Genomic DNA, 27,746 nt, shown 5'->3' with positions numbered 1-27,746 from the left:
ATTTATCCGCCATAACATTTCCCACAACAAAACACCATGCGAAACACCAGCTGCATAAATGTAGATGTGATAGAGTTGACAATAACTACATTTAACGGAAGGCCAACTGACAGAGAATTGGAAAGCACACAAATTAGGCTTCTAATTTAAATGTCGGCTAATGTTAATACTGTATATCAATGCCTCAAAATGTATCAAGAAAATAAAGTGCAGATCAATAATCGATATTCGCGATTCTATCACACGATAATAATTGACATTTTAACATTTTAGTCAGATAGAATCGCTTACTAACCTTGTCTGTGCAAAGTAAATTTTTTTAGCTCATGTCGTGCCTTGTAAACCTGGTAGAGTTACTTTCAATTACTTTCGCATGATACTTGCACAAGGATACTGTACTAGTGAGGGCCAACATGATCACACAGGAATTTGGCATGTTGCTTCAGTACCCTAACATCTGCCCCATTATGCAGAGTCACTGACAAGTGCCATCTCCCATCAGACAATTTTGCATCAGTTCAATTTCTCTTTTGATACGACTGATGCAGTGACTGGGGTTCTTGTTCCGCATTGAAAGCAGGAAGTAATCTCTTTTGCATAATCAGTGGAGCATGATTTGGAGGTTCCATTTTCCCTCTAAGATTATATTTTTACTCCACTGATGGTTAGGGTTAGGGTTGGGGTTTGGGGTTAAGAGTTAATAAAATATGCATTCCTCTTCACTGTATCACAGCGGTCACCAATCAGCGGACATTGGTCCAGGTCCTCTGCGAGATATCATAACAACGGTTGCCCCACCTCACCGTTTCTACGCTTAAGTTGTGTACACCACAAGTGCTCAGGGGCATAGATTGCACTGGTCTTTCTGCGCTGTATGCTCAAATATTTTTTGTCTATTACCAAACATGCTTCATTTCTACCCTTTCCCACTCTACGTGCGTCGCCTCTCTCTCTTCACCGTCCTGCATGTGAGTAGACATGAGGTGCCACGCAGAGCTACAGACGCAGTTATTTTAACGACAGCAGACCATAGAGAAGAAATACAGTGAGCAGCAATAGATGGATACTGACACCTTTCGCTAAAACACACTGCAGAAAATGAGAAAAAAGCAAAGTGAATTCAAATTCATGTGTCTGATATGACAGTTCAGCTAAACCAGGTTTGTGACAGGACAATGAGCTTCCGGAGTGCCTTTAGATGTTTTTTTTCCTGTCTAAAATTAGCTTAATTAATCAGCATGTTTCCAGCCTTTCATAATAAACAAACATTTCATGTTGTGAAAATGAATCAAAGATGTCATAATATCTGGCATGGATGGCAAGGAAAAGCAAATAAAACTTTGAAACTACTTACTATTAAGTAGAATAGATGAGTTCTTATGAGAATGTTTCCATTATCTGATAGTCAGACCATTTATAGGCCAACTTAAATAGAAATCATCAAACAGTATTTTTAAGCTGCACTGATGTACAATATTTGAAATTTGACACTTATATAGCACTTTTCTGACACTAAATTCAAAGCGCTTTACATAGTGAACAGGGTAACCTCCTCAACCACCACCAGTGTGCAGCATCCACCTGGATGATGCGATGGCAGCCATAGTGCACCAGTACTCTCATCACACACCAGCTGTTGGAGAGGAGAGAGTAGACTGATACAGACAATTAATGGAGGGAGATTTTTTTGGAGGCCATGATTGATAAGGGCCAATGGGGGGAATTTGTTAAGGACACCGGGGCTACACCCCTCCTTTTTACAAGAAGTGTACTGGGTTTTTTAATGACCAGAAAGAGCCAGGACCTCGGTTTTATTTCTCATCTGAAAAACGGTGCCTTTAAAAAAATTTTTTTTATTGTAGGTAGATTCTCAATTTAAGGAAATTATAAAAATGGTCCATTCAGACTTTTAAATTTTCAAAATTTTCTCTTGAACCCCTGAATCCCCATACAGTATCTTTCCTCAGTCACAAGACCTCCTGTTCCCAATACATGGGTATGTACATACTATGTATGCTGAATGTAAAAATATGAAAACACAAATACTAGATTGTTGTCATTCAGCTTCAAAACTAACTGTTGATTTTATCTTTTGATGTTCATATCAAAGTGCACTCGACTGATGAACTTGTTGAAATGTTTTAATCTTTTGGTAGAAGATTCCCCAGACCCCACTACATTGGCTGTGTCTGTGGGCCTCTAATGTCCTAATCCTTGCCCAGTTTTGAAGAGACTGTTTTGACTGTTTATGATTTTTGTTTTCTTCTTTTAGTAAGTACCATTTCCATATAATATAAAAATATGCCATTTCATAGCTATACCGACACTGTAAGTTATTGTCCGTACCTTTGCTGGGGAGAAAATGGGGAGTCCAGACCTCACACGTGCCATTATGTTAAAAAACACTTCCCACTTTGGCTACTGGGGCCAGTGCTTTAAAATGCAGTAAGTACAGATCAAGAAAATTCAACCTACATTTTTTATTATTTATTTACTGTGAGATCAGTCTGTAAGAGATGTGACTTAACTATCCATAATTCTCAGTTTATATGGAGCAAACTCCACCCTCAGGAATTATTATTTTTTATAATATTTTTTGTGCTTCAACAAAAATACAGACTTCATATGCTTTTAAACTCTTCAGGACTCTTCAGTGTAAGGCTTCCATTGTAAGTGCATTAATGAAAATGCACTTTCCCGTCGTTTCTGCAAACTGAGGCAGGAGTCGACGGGGCGGATTGCCTCTTTATAGAGGAGTCTGACAGTCCATTTGAGGGGTAAAAAACCCTACATAGGAATCATTTTATTTGTGTTTACTGTGGAAAATGCATAATTTCTATAAAAAAGATGATTATCAGACATTGATGTCTTCTTCCTGTGAATTTTAAGTCCATCATAAAACAGAATTGCTTTGCAGATTTAGCAGCCATTTCTAAAATATATTTGTTAAGAATGAACTGAGCCAAAACAATCCATACGCCCTGTGAGAGACCTTTATCTGAAATTAGCTGTCTGATTAGGTTCTTCGTTTCTGCTGTGCATTTTCCAAGCAGCTTAAATGAAAGCAAAAGGAACAGAAGATTTTGGATGATTTTTGTTTTTCAAGTGCTTCTCTGTCTGGTTAATGCATAAGACATGCGTAAGAGAGGGAGGGGGGCATTTTATTTTCCAATGCTATCATTTAGAAAGTGACTGTTTAAAGGAATTGTTCACTCATAACAGAAACACAATTTATTGTGTTTTCTGGAACACACAAAAACTAAATATTTGTGGATTTGTTTTAATGCAGCTCTTGCCACGTATCAACAGTTCATGGTGACCACAGCTGTAACATAAAGTGATGTTATTATTCACTGATAATCTTGCCCTCCCCTTAATCTTGATGCTAGCCCATGTTTGTGTCCAGAATAAAAAAGAAATCAACATTGACTATGCAAGCTTTGGTGGAGGTGAAGATTAACAATGAATAACAACTTAAATTTTGTTCTATTTCTGACGCAAATCTACCGAATGACTTCAGAAGACCACTAGTGTAGCGCACATGCCACATGGACTATTGAAATGGTATTCTTTTTATAACTTGAGCGCCCTGGTCATTGTGAACTGTCATTGTATGGCAAAAGTTACATAATGATTGTTAAAAATAAAAATAACAGCATACAGGTTTGGAATGAAATGAGGGTAAGTAATGAAAGAACTATTCCTTTTAGCATCAAGACCATATCTTTCTCTTATGATCAAAATCATGAAGCAAAACATGCTTCTCATTTGAATGCCTTTTAGAAGCATGCACCATCAAATGCAATGTATTTGTTCCAAATTATGATTGATGAACTCTGTATGTAATGTGTGAGATTTTAGATTAGTTTTTTGAAAGTTTGAGACTTTCCTCTCTGCATCACAGGAGACATCACAAACACTGTCACAAGTGATACACCTCATTGTTGGTATGGCAACCAGCTATATTAAAACCTCACCTAGATAGTGGCGGCTCCTTTGAGGATTGTTATTGTGTATCTGCAATATGCAGATGTGTATTAAAGCAACTGCATAATAAGTTACCTTCACTGGCTTTCCGCACTGCCTTTTTCAGCCTGCCGTTTGAGTTTGATAAGGAGAATATTTTTAGCTCCAGGAAAGAGATGGCATTTTGTTTGCACCTCATTTCTATTGCTCCTGGTTTCTACACTGAGAAGTCCAGGATGTGCTTTATATTAGATTTTGAATTCACCTATCACAGCTGTCAAAAGGCGGAAAGACGTTAAAGCTTTAAAGCTGCAAATACTAAGACTGTGCAGAAATTTTGCAATCTGTGAACTAACTGTACCTTACTCATTTGATCTCATATGAAAGAAAAATAAAAAACGAGATCTCTTTAATATCTCCATTGTTTCTTCTACAATGCATTGAGATTAAATGGAGGATAAATGGAGACTTGTGTTTAAAACCCTAGTAATCATGTTTCACTTCATGTTTTAGAAGAGATCTCAACAATGTCTCAAACTGTGCTCACATACCAAAGTTTACGATCAAAAGTCGCAGATTTTAATATGAACTCATCATTTCTCATCAGACTGTTTGAAGACAAATTGTCTTTGCTATGTTCTCTACATTCATTTGGATTTACTCTATACTCTTACTGGATGTCAACAATTGTCTCATTTGTTTCTCCTTAGAAAACAAAAGGAGAATTTTTGAAGAATCTTGACACAGCTTTATTAATTTATATCGTTATTCACTGAAAATCTTCCCATACACGGTTATACAAAAAACACAGGTTTGTAATAACAAAAACCAAATCAAATCAAATCACATTTATTGTCACACAGCCATATACACAAGTGCAATGGTGTGTGAAATTCTTGGGTGCAGTTCCAATCAATATAGCAGTCGTGACAGTGATGAGACATATACCAATTTACAATAACATCAAATTAACACAACACAATTTAAAGACTAATTTACACATAATTACACACAACAATATACAAATAATAACATACACTGTACAGTATACAATACGCACAATATAGATACACATTATTCAATAAAAATAAAAAAGTATATATAGTAGTATATATAGAATGTACAGTAGGCTGTATTGTACTGTATTGACATTCAGGCTGTCGGTTGATAGTAAGTTGTTAAGAGAGAATATATATAATAATAATATAATTTATGACAGTCTGGTGTGAGATATAAGAGTAAGAGTAATAAAGTGCAGTGCTGATGTATTTTGATCGTGGGAGATCAAGAGTTCAAAAGTCTGATTGCTTGGGGGAAGAAGCTATCATGGAGTCGGCTGGTGCGGGTCCTGATGCTGCGATACCGCCTGCCTGATGGTAGCAGTGAGAACAGCCCATGGCTCGGGTGGCTGGAGTCTCTGATGATCCTCCGAGCTTTTTTCACACACCGCCTTGTATATATTTCCTGGAGGGAGGGATGCTCACCTCCGATGATGTGTCTGGCAGTTTGCACCACCCTTTGCAGTGCTTTGCGGTTGTGGGCTGTGCTATTGCCGTACCAGGCGGAGATGCAGCCAGTCAGGATGCTCTCTACAGTGCAGGTGTATAACCGTGTGAGGATGTGGCAGTTCATTCCAAACTTCCTCAGCCGTCTCAGGAAGAAGAGGCGCTGATGAGCCTTCTTCACAACGACTTCAGTGTGGATGGACCATGTGAGTTCCTCAGTGATGTGGACACCCAGGAACTTGAAGCTGCTGACTCTCTCCACTGGTGCTCCATTGATGGTGATGGGACTGTGTTCTCTGTCTTTTCTTCTGAAGTCCACCACAAGCTCCTTTGTCTTACTGACGTTGAGGGAGAGGTTGTGCTCCTGACACCAGTGTGTCAGAGTGTGCACCTTCTCTCTGTAGGCTGTTTCATCATTGTAAGTGATCAGACCTACCACCGTCGTGTCATCAGCAAACTTAATGATGGCATTGGAGCTATGTGTTGCCACACAGTCATGTGTGTACAGGGAATACAGGAGTGGGCTGAGAACACAGCCCTGTGGGGCTCTAGTGTTGAGGGTCAGTGATGAGGAGATGTTGCTGCCTATTCTAACTACCTGGCGTCTGCTTGACAGGAAGCCCAGGATCCAGCTGCACAGCAAGCTGTTTAAGCCCAGAGCCCGGAGTTTCTCATCTAGCTTGGAGGGCACTATGGTGTTGAATGCTGAGCTGTAGTCTACAAACAGCATTCTCACATAAGTGTTCTTTTTTCCAGGTGAGAGAGATTAGTGTGTAGTGTAGATGCAATGGCAACATCAGTGGAGCGGTTGTTGCGGTAAGCAAACTGCAATGGGTCAAGAGAGAGAGGCAGCACAGAGCAGATGTAATCTCTGATTAGTCTCTCAAAGCATTTGCTGATGATGGGGGTCAGAGCAACAGGACGCCAGTCATTTAAGCAAGTTATTTTTGATTGCTTTGGAACAGGCACAATGGCGGATGTTTTAAAGCATGTGGGGACTACAGACAAAGAGAGGGAAAGGTTGAAAATGTCTGTAAAAACACCAGCCAGCTGGTTCACGCACGCTCTGATGACGCGGCCCGGAATGCCATCTGGGCCCGCGGCTTTGCGGATATTCACCTGTCGGAAGGATCGGGTTACATCCGCTACAGAGACGGAGAGCGAACTAACCTCTGTAGCTTCGGCCGCGAGAGCTCTCTCCGCGAGGGCAGTGTTATTTCCCTAAAAACGAGCATAAAAAGTATTTAGCTCATCCGGGAGAGAGGCAGCGGTGTTCATGGTGGAGTTTTTATTCCCTTTAAAGTCCGTGATGATGTTAATTCCCTGCCACATGCTTCTAGAGTTGGTGGTGTTAAACTGTCCTTCAATCTTATTCCTGTACTGGCATTTTGCTGTTCTGATAGTTTTTCGGAGGGCATAACTGGCTTGTTTATGCTCCTCCACATTCCCGGAATTGAAAGCGGAGGTCCGCACATTAAGTGCTGCACGAACATCGCTATTTATCCATGGCTTCTGGTTCGGATAGATCCGTGTTGTTCTGGTCGGAACGATGTCCTCCATGCACTTTTTGATGAAACACATTACGCTATCAGCGTAAACCTCAATGTCATCATCAGAGGCGGAACGGAACATCTCCCAGTCTGTGTGATCAAAATAGTCTTGTAGCTTAGAGTCTGACTGGTCTGACCAGCACTGGATCGTTCTGAGGGTGGGTGCTTCCTGTTTCAGTTTCTGCCTGTAACGGGCAGAATGGAATAGTGGTCCGATTTGCCAAATGGTGGGCAGGGGAGGGATTTATAGCCATGCCGGAAGGGAGAGTAGCAATGGTCCAAAACCTGGTCCCCTCGTGTGGTGAAACTAATGTGCTGGTGGTATTTTGGTGCGACTGATTTGAAACTGGCTTTATTAAAGTCCCCGGTCACAATGAACGCGGCCTCAGGGTGCGCGGTTTCCTGCTCACTTATAATCCCATACAGTTCCTTGAGTGCCCGGTCTGTGTCGGCTTGTGGCGGGATGTACACAGCAGTGATAATGACCGCTGTGAATTCCCTCGGTAGCCAGAATGGTCGACACAGAAGCATGAGAAATTCCAGATCAGGAGAGCAGAAAGACTTGATAGAATGTACGTTCCTCTGATCACACCAGAATTTGTTGATCATAAAACATACACCACCACCTCTGCTTTTACCTGAGAGGTCTTTCGCTCTGTCCGCTCGGTGCACGGAGAACCCTCAATGGCTGAGTCTGGAATCTCCAGGGTAAGTAAATTGAAAAAAATTAAAGAATTGTGGGATGAACTATTTCTCCTGAGCCAAGTCTCCTGAGCTAAAATCTAGCTACAAATAATTATAACATTATAATTATTTCTGTTCATGCTTTCATCCGGTGTTGAATGTGACAGTTATTATTCTATATAAAAGCCTCCGAACTTTGCAGGGGAGATTGAAACAGCAGAAATGGCAGGGGGTTCCTGCACACCTGCAGAAGTAAAGATGCCCCCCTATTGATAATAGGTGTCCCTCCTGCTGGCCTTTGGCTATAAACAGCCGAGAGAGTGATCATGTGACCTGCCTGAGTGTTTCTTGATGAAGACTTCATGTACTCCCCCCACAATCCATTCTTCTCTGGGCTTCTCTTGTTCCTTCTCTCTCCACATTATTATCTACTTACATGGCCTCCAAATGTCTCTAACCACATTGAAAATCTGGGGTATAAAATCTCATTTCAACTAGGAAATAAGTTTAGGGATTTAAAGATTTATTTTATTATTATTATTTTTTTAATGATGTAGCAAATTTGGTAGTATAAATGTACACGAGATGGGTTAAAGTTGAATGTGACAGTTATATGTAGGGAAAAGTATGTGTGAGCTAGGAATTAAATTAAACTGTCCTTATTCTACATTATTATGTAAGGAAATTTATAATAGAATTAGTCACGTTCGACAACCATTATAAATTAGATAAATGACAAATAACTACATTATTTGTCTGAGTAAAATTCTCCACCATTAACATCGTAATACAGCATCTCGTTGTATCCGCTCACAATTTCTATTGTAAGGAATTAGCTTTAATAAGGGAATTATGATTAATTCTCTTATTGGAGTAATATTATTCTCATGGCTTATTGAAAATAATATTTAGGTACAGCTTTGAAGCTAAATCTTTTAAAAACAGGGATGAGATTATTTATCAAAATATACCACCGTCAAATTATCTTTAAAAGGGGAATATGAATAATTAACCATAACTCATTATAATTAATTATAAATATTTGGATCAGTCAATAGAATTAACTTGTTGTAGCTGAATTAATATTACAGTCAACTAATCTGTTTGTCCAGCGAACACTCAGTATTGATCGTGTATCAATCTCTCAGAAAGTATATTTTTCGTGGCCACAGAAAAATAACTCTTTCTTAGCATGTAGCTGTGATCAACTCGTTAAATTGACGTTGATGTACAAGCAGACCAGAATCAACTCGCAAGAATGTACACAAAAGCTTTATTTAACTAAATCACGAACACATAACTAATCTAAACAAACACAAATCACTCATACATGGGAAATGGAAACGTGAAAGTGAATGAAACTGGAACAGAACAGGGGAAAGAAGCTATGACGAGTCATTTATCCATCTGAAAGAACCATCAGTTTCTTACTTAAAAGCACCTTTGTTACCAAAGGGGTTCACAGCTTATACTAAACCTCTGTTTAGTTAGTTAATTGTACGATACTTGCAATGCCTTGGCTGTTGAGAGAGAGCCCGGATGCAGTCTCAGGAGAAAGTCTTGATGATTCCTTGAGTCGATGGTGTTGAAGTTGCAGTCAATTTCTTCCGTGTTGAATGAAGAAATGATGATGAACTTGTGGTGTTAGTTTGACTCTGTTATGGTCTAGGAAGTTACACAAGGCTTGATGTGTTAAGGCCTGCCGGCTCGCGACCTCGCGGTCGGACCGGGTGTTTCCGGTCCCACATGAGCAGCAACGATGAGCAGAAGGGAGAAAGAGAAGAGGGAAGAGAGAGGGAGGTCACTCCGACAGTGCCCTTTAACTCCTGAGGGAGGTCACTCCTCTCGAGTTTGGCTTGATCAATGAGAAAGGTGCAATTTTCCAGTGGGAAAAGTTCCTTTGTTTGGAAGCTGACTCATTTGCATGATTGGAGTAAGCTAGCAGTTTGCGCCCCTTTATGCTCTGATTAATATAACAAGCATACAATGCATGCTATAAGGGGGTGCTATACTCCAATGTTTAGGGCATCACACAAGGATTAATTTGATAGGAAGCATGATACCAATAATTTTACATCATCTAGTGGTTCTGTCATAAAGCATGCACAAAATGGTATACAGTGAAAAAAGACACTATACGAGACAGTAATAATCATACACACAATGTCGAGAGAATATGCATGTTCATTTATAGAACAGTTTGTCTATAAATTAATGAAGAAAAGTCTGTTTTATGGGCTTTATGTGTCTTTCCTATGGGGGAGTGGTGTGAGTTTCTTCTCAGCCACATTCCTTTGCTTTTGCATGTGGCTACCTTCCCCCACCTGGAATTTCTCTGAGGTCAACTAGTGCTAGACCAGTGTCAGCAAAGAGGGAGTAAGAGCTGATAATGATTAGGTCCTACTTGGACCTTTGCTTATTACTGTCTTGAGATGTCTGTTGGATTATTCATTAAATAATGAATAACTGTGTGTCTGATTGGTCCAGATGCTGCAATGAATAAGACATTTTCATGATTCTGCACTATTTCTAAATCACTAATCAACTAAGCAAATTTATGACTGCACAAAAGTTCAGATTTTTTTTTCAATTGCAGTGCACAAGATGCTCTTTATCATGCTGGGATAACATGGGATAACTGGGATAGCATCATCAGGGTTTCCACACATTTGTTGAGTCAATGCCAGCTCTAGTGCATGCTATTATTAAAGCAAAAGGGGCACATACCAAACAATAATACATTCTGAAATTCTTGTTTATTTTCAATTTATTTTTCACTCAAATTGTTTAGTTGATAATACAGTTTGTAAATTGTACATTTTAAGTGCAAAATAGAAATTGCAATAGTGGTGTCAGACTTTTGGAACCCACTGTAGCAGCTGAGTTACCTCCAGTTCACATATACCCATCCGCACTCACAGGAGTGCTAGGGGAGTGAGTTGTGAGCTTTACTGTGTAGTGTGATGAAAGATATGATTTCCATCACTCATGGCTCCTTGATTGTCCAACTGTAAGGATATGATGACAGGACCAATGTGTAAGGGAGACAGATAGAGAGAGATAGAGACAGAGAGGTAGACTGTAATGGTAGTCCTATTGCTCTAATGCTGACGAAGAGTAATGACCATGTATGTGATTAGTTCTTTAGAGCCGCTCTTTCTTCCTTTAACACATTCATCTCTTTATTCTCTTTCTTTTTCAACTCTTTCCCTCTCCTTCTAAGTACCTTTGTGATGAATGGTTGCTTGTGGTGCCATTCATGTGCATGGCACGGAGGGTCAATGAGTTTGTTTTGTACTGTAAAGCAGATTTTGTTAAATTTTTTCGTTTTATCTGCCTGCAAGGTGCTGTGGATGTTGTTGTTGGTGTTTCTGTCCATTGATTGATGCAGCTGGTGCCTCTTAAAATGCAATGTGGTTGAATTACCAAGCAATATCAGGAGTGAGTGAAATTTGAGGGTGTATATTGCAGGTGTATTCAGAAATATGTTTAAAAACAATGTTTATTTTAGAAATTCTATTTGGTGATGCTAGTGTCATAGAAATTTCCCTTTTTGATTTGTAACTAGTAGTACCTAATAAACATACAAAAATGTTGAAGAGCAAATAGTTTTCCTAAAAATCAGTCCCTCCAGGATTTTGCGATCTTGCAATTGCAAGAATTCTTGCAAATTCAATCAATCTCTGCATTAGTTTCATTTACAATGTAATTAACACAATTGTAGAGGCATATGATGATGACTGAGTTTTCACTGCAAAACAACCCCCAAAAAAATTAAATAATAATAATTCCGCAGATTGCGTCACAAAATTTGAGAAAAGTCATAGCAAATTCAGTCATTTTGGGCTGCAAAAATCAGGAAAATGTGCCGCAAAATCCTGGTGGACTGAAACATTTATGTCTCCATACGGGGACAGTGGGCCTAAGTTGTGGAATTTTTAATAATAACAAGCTATAGAAAGTCAGCTCTTTTTTATCAAATTGTTTATTATGTTTCCAAGAGTGTTGATTATTCATGTATTTGAGACATTACAGATATTATAGCTGATTTTCTGTAAAGCTGCTTTGGAACAATGTTTATTGGGAAAAGCACAAATAAACTATACAAATAAAAATTATGTCTACTTTGGCATCAAAATCTCAGTGTTCTCTTTTTGCACTGTAAAACAAACAAGTGATAGCCAGTGCTGAAGAATTTTACCAATCAGAAATTAGCATAATTAATTATTATTAAAGTAATGGCCAGCATCGTCCAATCAATGCCATCCATTTAAAATTAAAATTTATCTTTAGAAATTTTAAATCTATATACTGATTACCATTGTTGCATGTCTTCCAACCATGTTGAGTGGTCCAAACATCATCTGCAGACTGAAACTGAACTTTTGACCAGAAGTTTGGAGTGAATGCTTTTGGCTGCATAAGAAAACTATAGGAAGCTCCCTTGCTCCCTTGCACCCTAATAGTGGATAACCTAACCTACAGTGTGTTGTCTGACTGCACTGATCTCAGAACAGTTTTACAAGCACCTTATTTCATCATAACTCTGTATACAGCTTCTGTAAGCAGCATTTTCCAGCTTTTGGATGCACCCATTGATTCTCCATGTGATAATGTGCAGTGAATATAGGATTTCTAAGGTAAATTAGTCCTATAGTCCTTGTCGGAGGTCATCGTGTTTAACAATGTGCTATTTTGCAATAAATTGCTGACATTTTTTAAATTGTATGTCAGATGAAGCTAGAGATGTTACTCTTTTGACATAAACAGGTTTCAGTGCAAAAACTTTATGAGTTTTTTTTTTCTTGATGTTTCTCCCAAAGACAAAATCCACAGAGATCGGTGTCATGTTGTTTTGTCACATGACTCCATGTGTCAAAAGTTTAACCCTTTAATGACAGCACAGAGTGTACTGAACTGAGATCAGTACAAATAGCATATAGCGAAGACACAACAAAATGTACACGCATGAGGATGGGGGTTTCGAATCTAGCTAATCCAATCAGAATTTGGAGTCTGAAATATATGTTTTATTATATGTGGTTTTCTAGGGTGTTGCTAGGTGGTTGCTAACTAGCACAAGTCTAAAGAGCTCACTCATAAATCTCAATAATATTCTAGTCCCTATGGGATTTTACCGCCATGTTATCATCCGCCATGCAGACTAGTAAAAAGCAGCCCTGTTTAGTGGTAACTTTGTGAGATTTAAAATGGAATAATAACTTTTGGAGTTGAATTTTAATATCCTACCTTGAAATGCAGCTTTATTCTAATAGTTTGTCAGCACCAACTCACAGCAAAAGGCATATATATTATTCATAATGGTTGATTGTTATTTCCTTTGCCTAAATGGCCATCATCTTCCTAATATACTGCAACAAAATTATTAACTAAGGGTCTGTTCCAGAAGTTAGTGAGCTGCCTCGCTGTCTCCAGGCAGTTGCCTACTATGGCAGCATCTAAACTGATTTATTTTTTTGGAATGCTCTACATAGGCAGCAACTCCATGTGCCTTTCAAATAGCGCTCCTCATGCGCAGCACATAGGAGACACGATTAGCAACTGATTTCAATACAGGTGACACGAGAGGAACAATACAAGACTTTAATGAGCATAAATATTCATACAGTAGCACGCATATATTTTGGGTAAAATAGTTTGTTTACAGTACATTCTGGGACTGCCTACCCGGGGAAGGATATATACAATATTACCTTAGAATTTGGCCAAAATTAGATATCTTAGGAGGCAGCTTAATTAAGATGCCCCCCTTTTGGAACAGGCTTCATATCAGGAGAGTGCCTATGATGTCTTAAAATGCTGCCTCGGTTTTGGAACAGAAACAGGTCTTAAAAATGTTAAATACTTGCTGCTAATTTTAGATGCAGAACACAATCATTTTTTCTTCTGTCAAAAACCACAAAAATATGACCTCAGAGAGCTGCAAATATTTACATTTTATATATATATATATATATATATATATATATATATATACACACACGCACACACATACGGTATATATATATATATATATATATATACACACACACGCACGCACACACACATACGGTATATATACTAATATATATATATATATATATATATATATATATATATATATATATATATATATATATATATATATATATATATAAAACAACCAAACCTCCTACTAATAATGCCTTAATGTTATATTTTATTTTGTGGACAGATAAATATTAAACCTTCAGCTGTGAGATTCTTTTTTTTCAGGAAAAGAAGTAACCGATAATTAAGGAAGATGAAACACTGAAGATGAAAGAGTTTTCCCGCAGCTTTGCCAATGAGTCAGCTTGTCATGGGAGTGTTGCTGCAAGAATAGCTTCATCAAAATATTTGTATAACGCACCAAACCCACTTTATCTATTTCTATGCAGACAAATGTAAATGTGTGATTTTGAAATGTACATATAATCAGGAACTTAAACACCTTTTTCCTACATCCCCTGATGCTTTGCACAAAATATGGGCCTTACCTCCGTTAAGAAGTAAAAACAGTTGTTGTTATTGCGGCTTACATCCATTCATTCATTCGCTGCGGTATTGGTCATTCATTAATAGATCTAGACGTGTTGGGATTTCAAGGGGAGGATCACTGATTTCATAATGACATACTGTACATCATTACTTTGTCAGTGTGTTACTGCATGATAATTAACCACCAAAAAGTCATAAATTACAAAGAAAGTGCAAAGAAGAAAAAGAAAAAACCTGGCACACTGTTTCTCCCAGATACAGTTGAAATGTATTCTTAGTACAAATGAAAAATTTCAGACAATTCTTTCATTATTTCAGTGGAGTATCTGTATTAACCAGTCCCTCCAGGAATTTTTGGTTGCAAGAATTTATACAAATTCAACCGATCTCCACATTATTTGTGGTAGCTTGCAATTTTGTATAATTCACAATTTTTCTGCATAAACGTAGTAAAATATTGACAGAATAGCACACACACACACAAAAACCCCCCACCACAAATGGCATCGCAATTTTTGAGCAAAGCTGCAGCAAATTTATTAATTTTGGGCTGAAATAATCTGGAAAAAGTGATGCTAAATCTTGGTGGGACTGATTAACTTAGCTACAGATGTATGTGCTTGTCATCTGTGTCCCTGCACTTTGATACCAGACATATTGAAGAAGATCCGTAAAGATCTTATGCATGTATATGTCAGCGCTTTTCAAATTTGTACTTTTCCACACTTAACTGGCAAAGTTTAAAACTCTTGATTTAGCGCAGTGGTTAATAGGCAGTTGCTGTCCGGAATGTATCAGGATGGCGTTTACACTTCAAATGCGATGTGTTCATCGACTCCCTGTTGACTACCTCCGTATGTTGTTTTTTGTGATCCGATCACAAAACGTTTTGGACCCCCTTTACACCTGTATTTAGCGCTGACCGCTTGTGATCAAATACCTGCTGTAAACGGGGTCTAAAATGTCCGCAGCCAGAGATAATCAGTGATATATGATGATTTCTGGTGGAAGTCACACCCACATCTATTCCCCAGAAAGAACCTTAGAAAAAAAAAGTGGATACACTACGTGAAAGTAAGTGGACTCCTCATTCTAAATTAATGGCTTTTCAGCTAAACTTATTACTAACATGTTCAACAAGCACATATGGGTTTGGTGTTTGGGGGTCCTCATACTTTTGGCCATGTAGTCTATCAGACGATTACGATAAGGCAACCAATCACTCAAGCCATTGCTATTCAGAGGTACTCAAGAATTCATTGATTTTCTGTAATGTTCTTATGGAGTCCTTACTATGACTGTTGCTCCATGGCATGTAGAGGGAAGCAATCAGGTTTGTGTCAAATCTTTTGTATTTACTTGTCTCTGTGTATAAATAGGACGTGGGTTGGATATACTGGTGAGTTGCTAAGGTGTCTCTTTTACCATGTCACTCTTATGACAGCAGGTTTAAAGCAGATTCTCTCGACAGGCTAATTCAGCCGCAACTCGTTAAGTCAAGTGTTTGAACGATGGAAACGCAGCTCAGAGACCTGCTGTGTCCATTATAGATGACTGCACAAAAAGCTGCTTCCCAAACCCTAATAATTGAAAAAGAAAACTTATTTCTTTCTAGCTTCATTAGGATATTTGCCATAAGTGACACCTTACAACATTGATGGTCACTCAATCATCAACAAAGCATAAAGTTGCTCTTTTGTTGGGTGTTTAAAATAGTGACAGTATCAAATATTGAACACATTTACTCAGTAAATAAATGGGACAATGAAATTCACTCAGGAGGTGTAGAAACAGTGTTTGATGCAAGTTTAAACCCTGCAATCTATTGTGAATGCTGTGGTTTATCTTGCTAATTCGTTCTGAAAAGAGGGACAGTCGTCACTGTGTGCAACGCAAATGGATAATAGCCTTCAAAAGAAATAACAGGTGACTTTATGGCCACTGCCAAGACATTTCATTATATGTACTGGCAAATCCAATCATGTCAGCATGATTGTGCAACAGTGAAAATTATTCAGCAAATACCCATGAAATTACAGGAGGTGCTAACAAACAGGTTTCCTCCTGAGCATCAGGAACATGTGTATGATAATCAACTTCTCCAATCGCCTTCCTCATTGAATGTTCCCACAATCTCAGTACCTTTGTTGCACCCTCTTCCATGCAGCAATTGTGCCTCGAACAATGCAGAGGTCATGTTTCTGCATGGCAGCAACAATTCATGCTGAGGGAATGGCTTTGGGCTGCAATTATAGCTGGAATCTTGTGTTGATAATCTGCATGACGCTATTTGTGTGAGAAGTACCACTCATTGAACCACTTTCCTGTTCACTAATATAATAATATCCCATTGACTGAGAGTACCTACTCAAGTATGCTTGTTTTGCACAGGTGTGCTAGCCGAGAGCAAATTTCAAATATGCATCACAGCATCCTATTCAGATAGTGCTGTGAGTATTTTGTGGTGCTCTTTTATCATTTTTTTGGTGACATTAGTGTCCAACATGAAGGGCTGCAACACCTGTTGTTCAGAGAATCATCTACTGTATCTTTAAATACATAAATGTATAACAGCCACTTCCAGATCTCTTCTGTTTCTTTTTGCCGTTTCAACGAATGATGAATGAGCCACTCCTGTGAGTTTGAAAAAGCTGTTTCCATTTTTTACAAGCCTTTCATTTGGATGCAGACCTGCTGTGTAGATGTACCACCACCAGGGTGCCGTCTTGTAAGATGCCAAGGCCCCATTTCTCAGCTTGAAAACGGCAGAATCCCTCCATAGAGATCAGATTACAGCTGTTAACTGCATCACATAACTGCCCTCAGAAGTAGCCTTTGGCATTATTCTCTCTGTAGCGAGCTAGCCAACAGAGCAGGCACGGCACTACATTTGAAACCCATTACTGTGACTTATTGTAGGTTTTTATGCCTTGAGAGGCTTATGTTGATGCTGTGAAGTGCTAACTGGCGAACAGAAGGCAGCTGCCTCTACAAAGATGCTTGAGACTTCTTCCTTAAAAGTGAAAAGGGACAGTACAAGAAAAAACAGCCAGATGTTTGTAAGCATGTTCATGAACGTAGGCAGTACAGCAGTGCTGAAATCATTTTATACTTTTACTTGCAAGTATTTATTATCGATCAAGACAAGATCACGACCTGAAAACCCGTTCTCACTTCTAAGGTACTCGTTCAAGAGCTCAGTGTGTCAATATACAGATGCCAAAAGCAGCTGTTTCCTGACATGGTAGGTAAGGGCAGTCTCATAAGGGAGGCGTTACTGTTAGTCTTTGGATATTATTGTGTGTATAATCGCAATATGTTCTATTAAACTTATAAATATATTAGTTTAGTTACATTATGCAATCATATTGATATTTTAGATATCCTAACCCAACCAAATTTCTAAACCTAACCAATTAACAAAAATATAAAAGATGTAAGAGATAGGTAAATTTAGTCAAAATAATTCAATTTACATTATTATATAGATATTTTTGAGCACTTTACCTCACCCGATGCATAATCCTAACCAATTCTCAACAATATAAAAGATGTAGCAAGCAGATGCAAGTACAGTCACAAGACTTTGTGTAAAAACTTTGTAGGAATAAAAAAGCACTATAGAAGTATCCCAAACATTATGATAGTTTTGTTAGAGAACAAAGAGAAACTGAAGATTTTAATTGCTGAAAATCTTACCCCTCTGTGAAGGCAGTCCCATCTCATTCAAAAGATACATCCAAACTTGAGCCCGTCACAATCGGTCATGAGACATGCAATAACCTCTGGCATTTGACATCGCTGACATCAAAGCTGTGTCGTAACGATTCTTGAGGCAGCAGTTTTTGAATGTTAAAACGAGAGTGAGATTTGTTATGGCGGACACCGTGCAACTGTGAACATTGAATAAAGATTCAAATTTAGGTCTGTTATTCACATAAAGTGATCGGAATACAACTAAAACAAGTCACTACAGCAGAGCGGAATGTGTAAAGAAAACAATAGAATAAACATCAACCATTGCAAACTGATAAATGTTGCTGATTAAACTTTAATCACTGTTAATAAGTGTTGCTGTGTTCAAATGAAATGAAAATCATACCCTAACATTTCATGAAGGCTGCTTTTGGTGTCTACATATTGATCAGTAGGGCTCTTGCACAAGAATCAGTATTTGATGCCTTGGATGTGAGAACGGGTCAAACATGTCTAAGGCTACCTTCACACTAGAGGTTACGGTGTGTCAAAGAACACCGCAAATAATTCATTTAAATATTGATGGTGTGTTGCAAAGACAATCACAATTGTTTTTGATATTCTACACCGCACCATTTGCATTTCCAGTAAAACCTTATGAAAAGCTCTAATAACTACGGGAAACTCAAATTATCTCTCTTTGTGCAGCCTGAAGAAAGTTTCTACACAATGCTTTCACCCCCACGCATCTCGCCAGTTCCCAAGGCAAATATGAGATGAATATGCAAGATGCTGCCTCCATTATTACATTGCTCCCTTTGTTAGTTTTCTCTCTGTTGGGTTTGTAATTACGAGCTCTGGTTCCTGAAGAGAACAAAGGCAGGAAAGTGGGAAACCATGAGCCAGTCAGTGAGTGTGTGCTCTGGGGTTTTGAGGAACTACAGATGTCCATATACATTTTATTAGAACTCACTCCAAGTCCCAGGGTGGAGCAAAGAGAATATATAAGTCAAGCTCAGGCTTTAATATGGAAGATGTGCACAGAGCATTTTCTTCTGGGAGTCCAAACAGCATGATAACTCTGCAACTAATGACATATTTTATGAATGCATGTGTACTCAACTTGCATGCTACTAATGATGACGCACCCTAGAGTAATGAGAGTTATGCTCATGAAAAGACTTAAATCTAGATCTCCCTTGAGATAAAAGTAAAAGAGAGCTAATGAAGATCAAGGTGTAGGTGTAAATGCACACAAACAAACCGACTTTCTAGAACAGTGGTTGTCAAGCCTGATCCTGGAGTACTCCAGCACTGCACATGTTGGTTCTCTCCCTTATATGACACACCTGAAATGTGCAGTGCCTGGGTATTTGAGGACCAGAATTAAGAACCACTGTTCTAAATCTCCTGGTTTTGAAAGATGACTTGTTAGGAAATTAAACAGATGGTTGAACACTGGGTTCACATACCCCCTGAGCTTAGTCATGAATCACATGATCATTTTTCAGTTTTCATGAAGTGTATCAATGTCGCCTCAAGTAAACACCACAGACAAATGGCACGTACCTAGAATAGAGGCAATATACTGTATCATCTTAAACATAGTGTGTGAAGGTAGCCACATCATTTTGCATAGTTCTCTGAAAAATAAAAGGCCAATTTCAATCATCAAAGCGATGAAAGTTTGAGATGTGTCTTCAATATATATTTGTAGTGAACTTTAATTAGGCAAACACAATATAACTGACTTATATATATATTTGTAAATTCCCCTCTTTAGACTCTGTGTGGCATAATGATGGAATCATTTCCTTGCATTCAGAACTGCACTGCTGCAAGATTGACTTCTCAGCTCATAGATTTGCCTTCTTGGAACATGTCTTCAGCATTTCAAATACATGTTAATTTAAATACTTTCAACTTCTTAAGGCCAGAAAGTGTCTTTCTCTAGTTGTATGTATTGATTAATTGTCTTCATAAGTATTGGTCTAGTTGATTGATCTAATTGTAAAATGTTTGTGTTTATGCAAGAGCTAAATACAGTGTTCTTTCGTGAGCACACAAGCCACTGTGAGAGAGCTTCTCTCAATGCTCTCTTTCACTGAAAAATGACCTACATTTCGGGTTGTGTCTTACCAAAAGCTATGGAGTCACATGGACCACTTTTAAAAACTTTTGGGTCCTTTTTGAAGCTTTATAGTGAGGCACTATCCACTGTCATTGCAATATTCATTAAAACCTCCTTTTGTGTTCTGCATAAAAAAGAAAGTAATATGGTTTTGGAACAACATGATGCGTAATTAATTTAGACAGAATTTTTATTTTTGCTTAAACTATTTCTTTGAAAATACATTCTTTAGCTCACTGACTGTCAACAAGAATCACTGTCCTGTTTGTTTCCAGACAAGCATTCCTCGCTGTTTTGTTCAAGGCCCTTTTGTAAAAATGCTACAATAAAATTAAGACTCTTGTTGTTTCAGGGGGAGACTGAGTAATGAAGCAGTTAGCTAACACTTGAGAGTGAGCATGCACCTGTGGGACCTTCGTCCAAACAGAGGAGAAAATAGCATTCTCTTACCTTCATACAGCCTACAGTTAAAAGGAGAGTAAACACAATGTACTGTAGTTTGCACAGTTGGCGCAATGTTTTATATTGAAGATATTTTAGTCCTAGTATTAACAAACAAGTCACAGGATTAGTGTCATATCTCAAAAAGTTGTTATACAAACAGGGCAGGAAATAGGGGGGAATGCGGGGAAACAGAGTTCCCGGAGTGAATTTTGTGGCAGAATGGTGTTCCCATTCAAACTGGCTAAATTTGTTAGGGCAATGAAGCTATGCTGGTTCCACACATAAATGCATGGGATCTTCTGCATCTGTGATTGTGCATTGTTGACTACCGTGAGTGGCCAGAACATTTGCATGCAACAGATCAACAAACAGATCCACACGCTCAATTCACAAATCCACGCATCAGAAGACTGCACAAATCTGATGCTTCTCTTCACTTCGGATGCATTAAATTGATCAAAAATACTAGCAAAAACATTAGAAATGTTGCAGTTTATTAGTACTGTTTGAGATTAGTGTTTTATATTTGTATTTATGATAAAATTATATTTTTACTCATGATGGCAATGACCCATTTTCAGCTCTCATTCAGCCTACTAAGAAAATGTGTCACATAATCCTTAAGATATAATTTAATGTGTTAACTTAGTACTAAAGTAACATTTCTTCTTTTTTTTTTTTAGAACAAATAAAATAGTTGTGCTACTTATTGAAGTGTGGAGATTGCAATCTAGTTTTTTTTAAAGAGGTATTGAGTACACTTGCATTTTTATTTAAGTTACTCTACACTTGCAAGTCAAATTTCGGTTATAAAAATCACCAAAAAGAAACATACTTCTCCTCAAATTCATCAGTCTATTGTTCTTTTGAGAGATATTCCATGCACTTCTGTTTTCAAAGAATAAAACAATCTTGATCTAACCAGGACAGAGAGAGAAGTGGACAAACCAGATGCACAATATCAAGAGGGCAAGTCTCTAATTTGAGAAACAGTCTCCTCACAGGCCCTAAACTAGCAGCTTCCTCTACCCTGCAAGTAGAGGATTATTGAACAGAAAGTTGGAAGAGTACAGTATTTATTTAAAATAAATAGTCAATTGTAACATTATAAATGCCTGTACAGTAATTAAAGAACTAGAGTCCCCCTAGTGAATCTCTGTCATTTCCACCACTGTATACAAATCGGCAGTAATGTGAGCAGTGACTAGATTGTCTTTAACAGTCTTTTAGCCTGTGGGTAGAGGCTTTTCTGTAGTCAGTTGGTTTTTGGTTTTCCAAAGACAACAACTTCATTTCAAGTAACTTACATTTTTGGTAATATGGCCAGCTATTATATTTTTGCTCAACTTACGAAATAGCTCCAAATGAAGCCAAAACAAGATCAACCATTGTGTTGTCTCAGAGCAATGCACAGACTGGCAATTTGTCTGGAATGCTGCAAACACAAACACAAAAAGGGAGTGAGACAAACAGTGAAGAATTCCAGTTCTGTTATTCTGTTTAGCCATAAATGCTTTGTTTAATGAAAAATAACATTGCTTTTACAGTTATCTGTATTTTTTATTTTATTTTTATTTTATTTGTATTTTTTTATTTGTATGCAATTAGCTTATTCTTTTAAGAGATATACAGGTAACATTTACACACCTCAGATGTGTTCTGGGAGCTGTAGATCATAATGATGATATTAAATTCATGTTAATTTGGTGTCACTGAATTTGGCCTGAATAAAGCTGAGGAAAGTCTTACATAAATGGTTTCAGAACAATTCCTTCCATACAACCTCATTCATTGGGTCTTTGAGGTCTGACTGTGTTGTTGGAAATGAAGTTGGTCAAATAATTTAGGAACTGATTGTTTTTCTTTATTGTTTTTTGTATTCCGCTGATGGCACAAGCCCCTGGCATCGAGGCTGTCCATCTTGTGAGAAGATAACTTTGTTTTATGGCAATTTTATCCCAGAGAGAAGGATGTTTGCCGACTGCAGTCATGTGGTGCCATTATGGTTTTCAGCTAGAAAAAAAGATGTCTTTCAAAATGGTTTTCAGCTGTGAACACATGTCCAAAACACTTACACAGACTGCGTACATCTGCCTCTATTGCAAACGAAGAATCCTGAAGGAGAACTTACCATATGGAGGACGTCAGTGCTAATGAAACATTTTATGCATTTCAGGGAGTGTGTTCCATTTTAATGGGAGGTTGAGCAAAGTGCCTTGAATCTAAATGTGGGGATGCACATAAGATCGATCTGTAGTGCCCAATTCCTCAACCATTTTTTTGCAGGGTTGCCAATTTTGGACAGCTGTTTGGAATGAGATTTATTCATTGGCTATAAATTTTGTTTGTGTGCATGTCAAATATCACATGACTGCCACTTATCTCAGAGCTACCCATACACTTAATGCTATTAATAATGACTAAAAATGTCTAGTAGACTAACAATTTTAAAAATAGTGTAGATGGAATGCAACAACATGCCCTATGTTAACCATCTTTATAACAATCAGGCTCTGGTAAGACATCTACTATAGTGTAATGAAAAATTACCAATTTAAATTACAGTAGCTATTTTAAAATAAATTACAGTAGTAAAATTTTGTTAGAATACACAAATAATTTTGAATTGGACGTCAATGGAGCTATGCTTTTTGGAACCAAATGGTGTAGTTATGGTAACTACCAGAGCTAATGGGGCCATGTTAACAGCCAAACCTTACCAGTTGCAAAAATAAACTTTTTTTTTTCATCTTTCCGAATACATCCTATATGTCTTCCTTTAGTTGATCAAACAGATAGTCCTGCCTCAAACTCATGCCATTTGTTGAGTCAGTGTTGCTGTATCTGGCATGATGGGCCACTCAAAACAAACAGAGCAATGTTTGCAGTTTTCAAGGAAATTTACCTACGAATGGCTTACTATACTTATAGCTGCCCTGTATATTAAGCTGGGAAACGATAAAGTATTTTTACATCGAAAAAGTTACATACTTCAGCTTTAAGTTGGTATTATGATGTGGAATTTGTTGCCCAAAGTGGTTAAACAAATGACTGAATTGAGGATAAGTTTGAATCACATTAAATACCAACCTAAAGTTAAGTCACTGGCTTTGGGAATTTCAGTGCCTGAAATTAGCATAAAATGGAATTCGGTCTAGAAAACACCATCAACCTCTATTTCCTTATTGTTTTTGCAGTTTTAATTTGTTTCTTATTTAATTACAGCTGCTGTAATAACTATGAGTTAAACATCTAATCGTTTAATGTAATCTTTATTATCCGTTTCAGAGGTATACCAGGGAAGAACTGCGGTATTATCGTTCTAACAGCTGAGGAGCTTGGAAACTGCAGGGTGAGTCTGTCAGTTGACAGTGTTTTTAGACATGTGCTGCATTAATTGTTTTCTCTCTTTGAAGATATGGAACAAAAAAATTTTTTTGCAGATGCCAGCAATTTTTTCTGTGACCTTCAATTAAAAAGGCTTTGTCTTATTAAAGCTCAGAGTAAATTACTAGTGTATGAATTTCATCCATGCAAACAATATAGATTTCCTCTTGTCTTTACTACTGAGATCTTTAAAATAGGTGTTATCATACTTAAAGGTAATGAAGACATATGATGATGTGTATAACTTTTTGCTTTGTTGTAGTTGTAATTTTCATTGGCAAGAAAAAGTATGTGAACCCTTCGGAATAACCTGCATTTATGTATAAATTAGTCTTAAAATCTGGTTTGATCTTCATCTAGGTTAAAATAATGAACAAACACAATCTGTTTTTCCTAATAACACAAATTATTGTATTGTTCTTGTACATATTGAATATAACATTCAAAAATTCACACTGTAGGTTGAAAAAGGTATGTGAACCCCTAGGCTAATGACGTCAACAAAAGCTATTTAAAGTCAGGAGTTGGCAAACCTGGCATCCAATTAATGAAACGAGATTGGAGGTGTGGGTTAGAGCTACTTTGACTTGTAAAAAGCACTCAAGCATTTTGAGTTTGCTATTCACAAGAAGCATCTGCTGAGGTGGATCATGCCTCACAAAAAAGAGATCTCAGAAGACCTACAATCAAGAATTGTTGCTATGCATTAAGCTGGAAAGGATTACAAAGTTATCCCGAAGAGCTTAGATATTCATCTGTCCACAGTTAGACAAATTGTCTATAAATGGAGATGATTTAGTACTGTGGCTACTCTCCCTAGAAGTGGCGGTACAGCCAAGATGACTAAAAGGGCACACAGCAGAATTCTCGAGGTAAAAAAAAAAAAAGAACCCTAGAGTGACAGCTAAATATTTGAAGGAATCATTTTAACTGCTTTACATCTCTGTTCATGAGTCTACAACACAGAAAACATTAAACAGGCATGATGTCCATGGCAGCACACCACAAAAGAAGTCGCTGCTTTCCAACAAAAACATTGCAGCGGGACTGAAGTTTTCCAAAGACCATCTTGACACTCCACAATGCTACTGGGAAAATGTTTTGTGGACTGATGAAACTAAGGTTGACTTTTTTGGGAAGATTACACAGCTGTACATATAGCATAAAAAGGGCTCCACATACCAACTGAAAACATCATCCCAACAGTGAAGTACGGTGCAGGGAGCATCATGATTTGTGGCTGCTTTGCTGCTTCGGGGCCTGGGCTGCTTGCCATTATCAAGGGAAAAATTAATTCCCAAGTTATCAAGATATCCTACAGGAAAATGTCAGGGTGGATGTGCACCAGCTGAAGCTCAGTAAAAGTTGGGTGAAGCAGCAGGACAATGACCCTAAACATCTAAGTAAATTTGCTACAGAATCCAACTTTTGGAGTGGCCCATTTAGAGCCCAGACCTTGACCCAATAGAGATGCGGTGGAATGACCTCAAGAGAGCCATTCACACCAGACATCCTAAAAATATGGCCAAGCTGAAGCAGTTCTGTAAGGAAGAATGGTCCAAAATTCCTTTCATGTTGACTTTTAATAAGCCAGTAATTAATGAATGTTACAAGAAAGAAAGCTCTTTTGTTATGGAGATAAATTCACATCATCTTATGATTTTAAAGACAGTAGTGTACTGTCAAAAAAAAAAATTATTACCTCCATTATAACAGAAGCATTAGAGTGTCTGTGTGTCTGAGTATAGGTTAATGGTTCATTGTGAAGTGTTTGTGATACTATAGCATTCCACAATATGTGCACTGCTCTCTTGTTAGGACTGTGACTGGACAATGTTCCTGTGAAGCACCTTCATTACAATTTCAAAAGGATTTTCTACTTGCTCCTTGCTCTCCGGATCAATAGGAGTATTTATTTGTAGCTCATTTTTCTCCGCTGCCTATACTTTACGCACCAAAGCTTTAATGTGAGCTCAAGGTGCCATGAATTGTACAGGCCAGACTCTAGTTGTTATGTATATGCCCCAGATCCCTTCTCTGTGCTCTAGAAGAGTCACAGGCCCTGTAAGAGTCCTGAGCTCCTGATCAATACAGACTTTTCCCTTCTTCATTAAAGGCAAGTGTGAAAAACAAAAACAAAATGTAAGCTTTTAATTTTTACACATCTTCCGAGCACATAAAATTGATTAGAGATCACTGGAAAAACCCAGGAAGGTTTTATAAAATAATCCGTCCTTGCCCCTTTGGATTTTTTGATGCTAAAAGTACTTTTTCTTATCACAGTTTAATGTGCATAGACAAGATAGCCATTCATAGGTTGATTGTAGTGTTAGGAGTAAAGTTATGAGCAAATTATGTAAAGAAACCTTTACCCGTTACTTCCAAAAAGCAAACTGATTACATTACATATATTAGGAATGTGTTTCCCCAAACACTGTGTGACAAACTTAGCTTTAGGTGTGCTTTATGTATTGTTTTAGAGAAGCATCTCACAAACTAAGCATTGTATTGTCAGTGCACTGAGCATGTGAGTTGTGAGATCTGAGGTTCTTATGCTGAACCATTATACAGTAGAAAAATCCATCTTAAATTCTTTACTTATGATTCTTAATAATTCCTCTAGTAAGCTGGTAGAATCATTAAAAAGAGCAAAATGAGTGACCAAATCTTGAATTCAGTCCAACTCAGTGAGTTAAAGGGGATTTCTCACAAGGGCCTTTGGTGCAGACTCAAGCTCGTTTCACATAAGAGTTTGGCTTGTTTGGTTGGCGTGAAAGCAGTTTTCCAAAAACATAAACATAATGAATTGCCTTCGTAGAGCAGCTAGCATTCCTTGCATATTTAGCAACGTATCTGCGGCAGACAAACACAAATGCTTTTCTGTATATGTGAAGTTTTGATGGTAAATCCACCAAAGGGACAAAAACATGATATTAAATCAGTGAAACTGGCATCTTCTAGAGTTTTTACCTAGCTAAAGTGATAAACAGCTGCTGCTTACACTCACGGTGGTACTCAAACGTACCAGTAGAGGTAAAATCGAACTCAGGTTTGGATCAAGCAATCAAACCAAGAATACAGAATAACAGAATAACAGCCTAACATCCGTAGCCCTGAATATTTGTACCATCTGTTTAATAGGCTTCTAAAGAGGAAAATTTAACACTAAGTTCAGGTTCAAGGGTCCATATTTCTCTTTAAGCAGTATCACGCTGTATTATCTGGCACCTCACTTAGTGAGGCTTACCAGGCTCTTGTGTTGAATAGAGGAAATGAAATGGACACTGACAATACTGATGACATTGATCTTCCTCTTTTAGCCTCAAGCATATCTAGATTATCTTAGCTTGTTTCTTTTGAGAATCCAGCATTTAAAATTCCCAAAATGATAGACAATATTAGCAGATAACTCTCTTTCAAATTGACCCTTGAATGCCGCTTGGCGATATAGCTGACTTCAATTGTACATCATTTGCCTATGAATTATCCTCACTTTCACACCAAATTGACTTCTTGTTTCAGCTCTGAATTTGATTTCACTGCCACTTTAGAGCAGAGTATGTACCTCAATTTCACTTTGAGTCAGACAGATCTCTTCTTTTGTAGATATTACTCATGCACATGTAAGGAAAATATAAAATACAGCACAAAGACTAAGTGATTCGCAATCTGCTCACAATTTTAATTAAAATGCCTGCGCATCTTCACCAATAATATGTAGGATTTTATATGTAAATAATTGGTTTACGAATCTTAGCCGCATTCAACCACCAAAATAATGTAGGAAATACTGTATATTCAAGCTAAATGTCAAATGAGCAGACTGGAAATCTGATTAAAATTCTCCACCATTAAATATGTAAT

At 37.8% G+C, this 27,746-nt stretch overlaps 1 protein-coding gene across 1 annotated transcript in view; it reads left to right on the top strand.

Moving 5' to 3' along the window:
- The window catches only part of LOC127428236 (copine-5-like), a 209,751-nt gene that overhangs the window by 80,848 nt on the left and 101,157 nt on the right, over nt 1–27,746 (top strand). The window contains exon 7 of the mRNA XM_051676445.1: nt 23,784–23,847. Coding sequence (XP_051532405.1) covers nt 23,784–23,847 — 64 coding nt within the window. The remainder of the gene's footprint in view (nt 1–23,783; nt 23,848–27,746) is intronic.

This window comes from Myxocyprinus asiaticus, chromosome 37 (assembly GCF_019703515.2).
Source record: "Myxocyprinus asiaticus isolate MX2 ecotype Aquarium Trade chromosome 37, UBuf_Myxa_2, whole genome shotgun sequence".
Taxonomy (NCBI): Eukaryota; Metazoa; Chordata; class Actinopteri; order Cypriniformes; family Catostomidae; genus Myxocyprinus; species Myxocyprinus asiaticus.
This window is presented reverse-complemented; position numbering and strand designations above follow the sequence as displayed.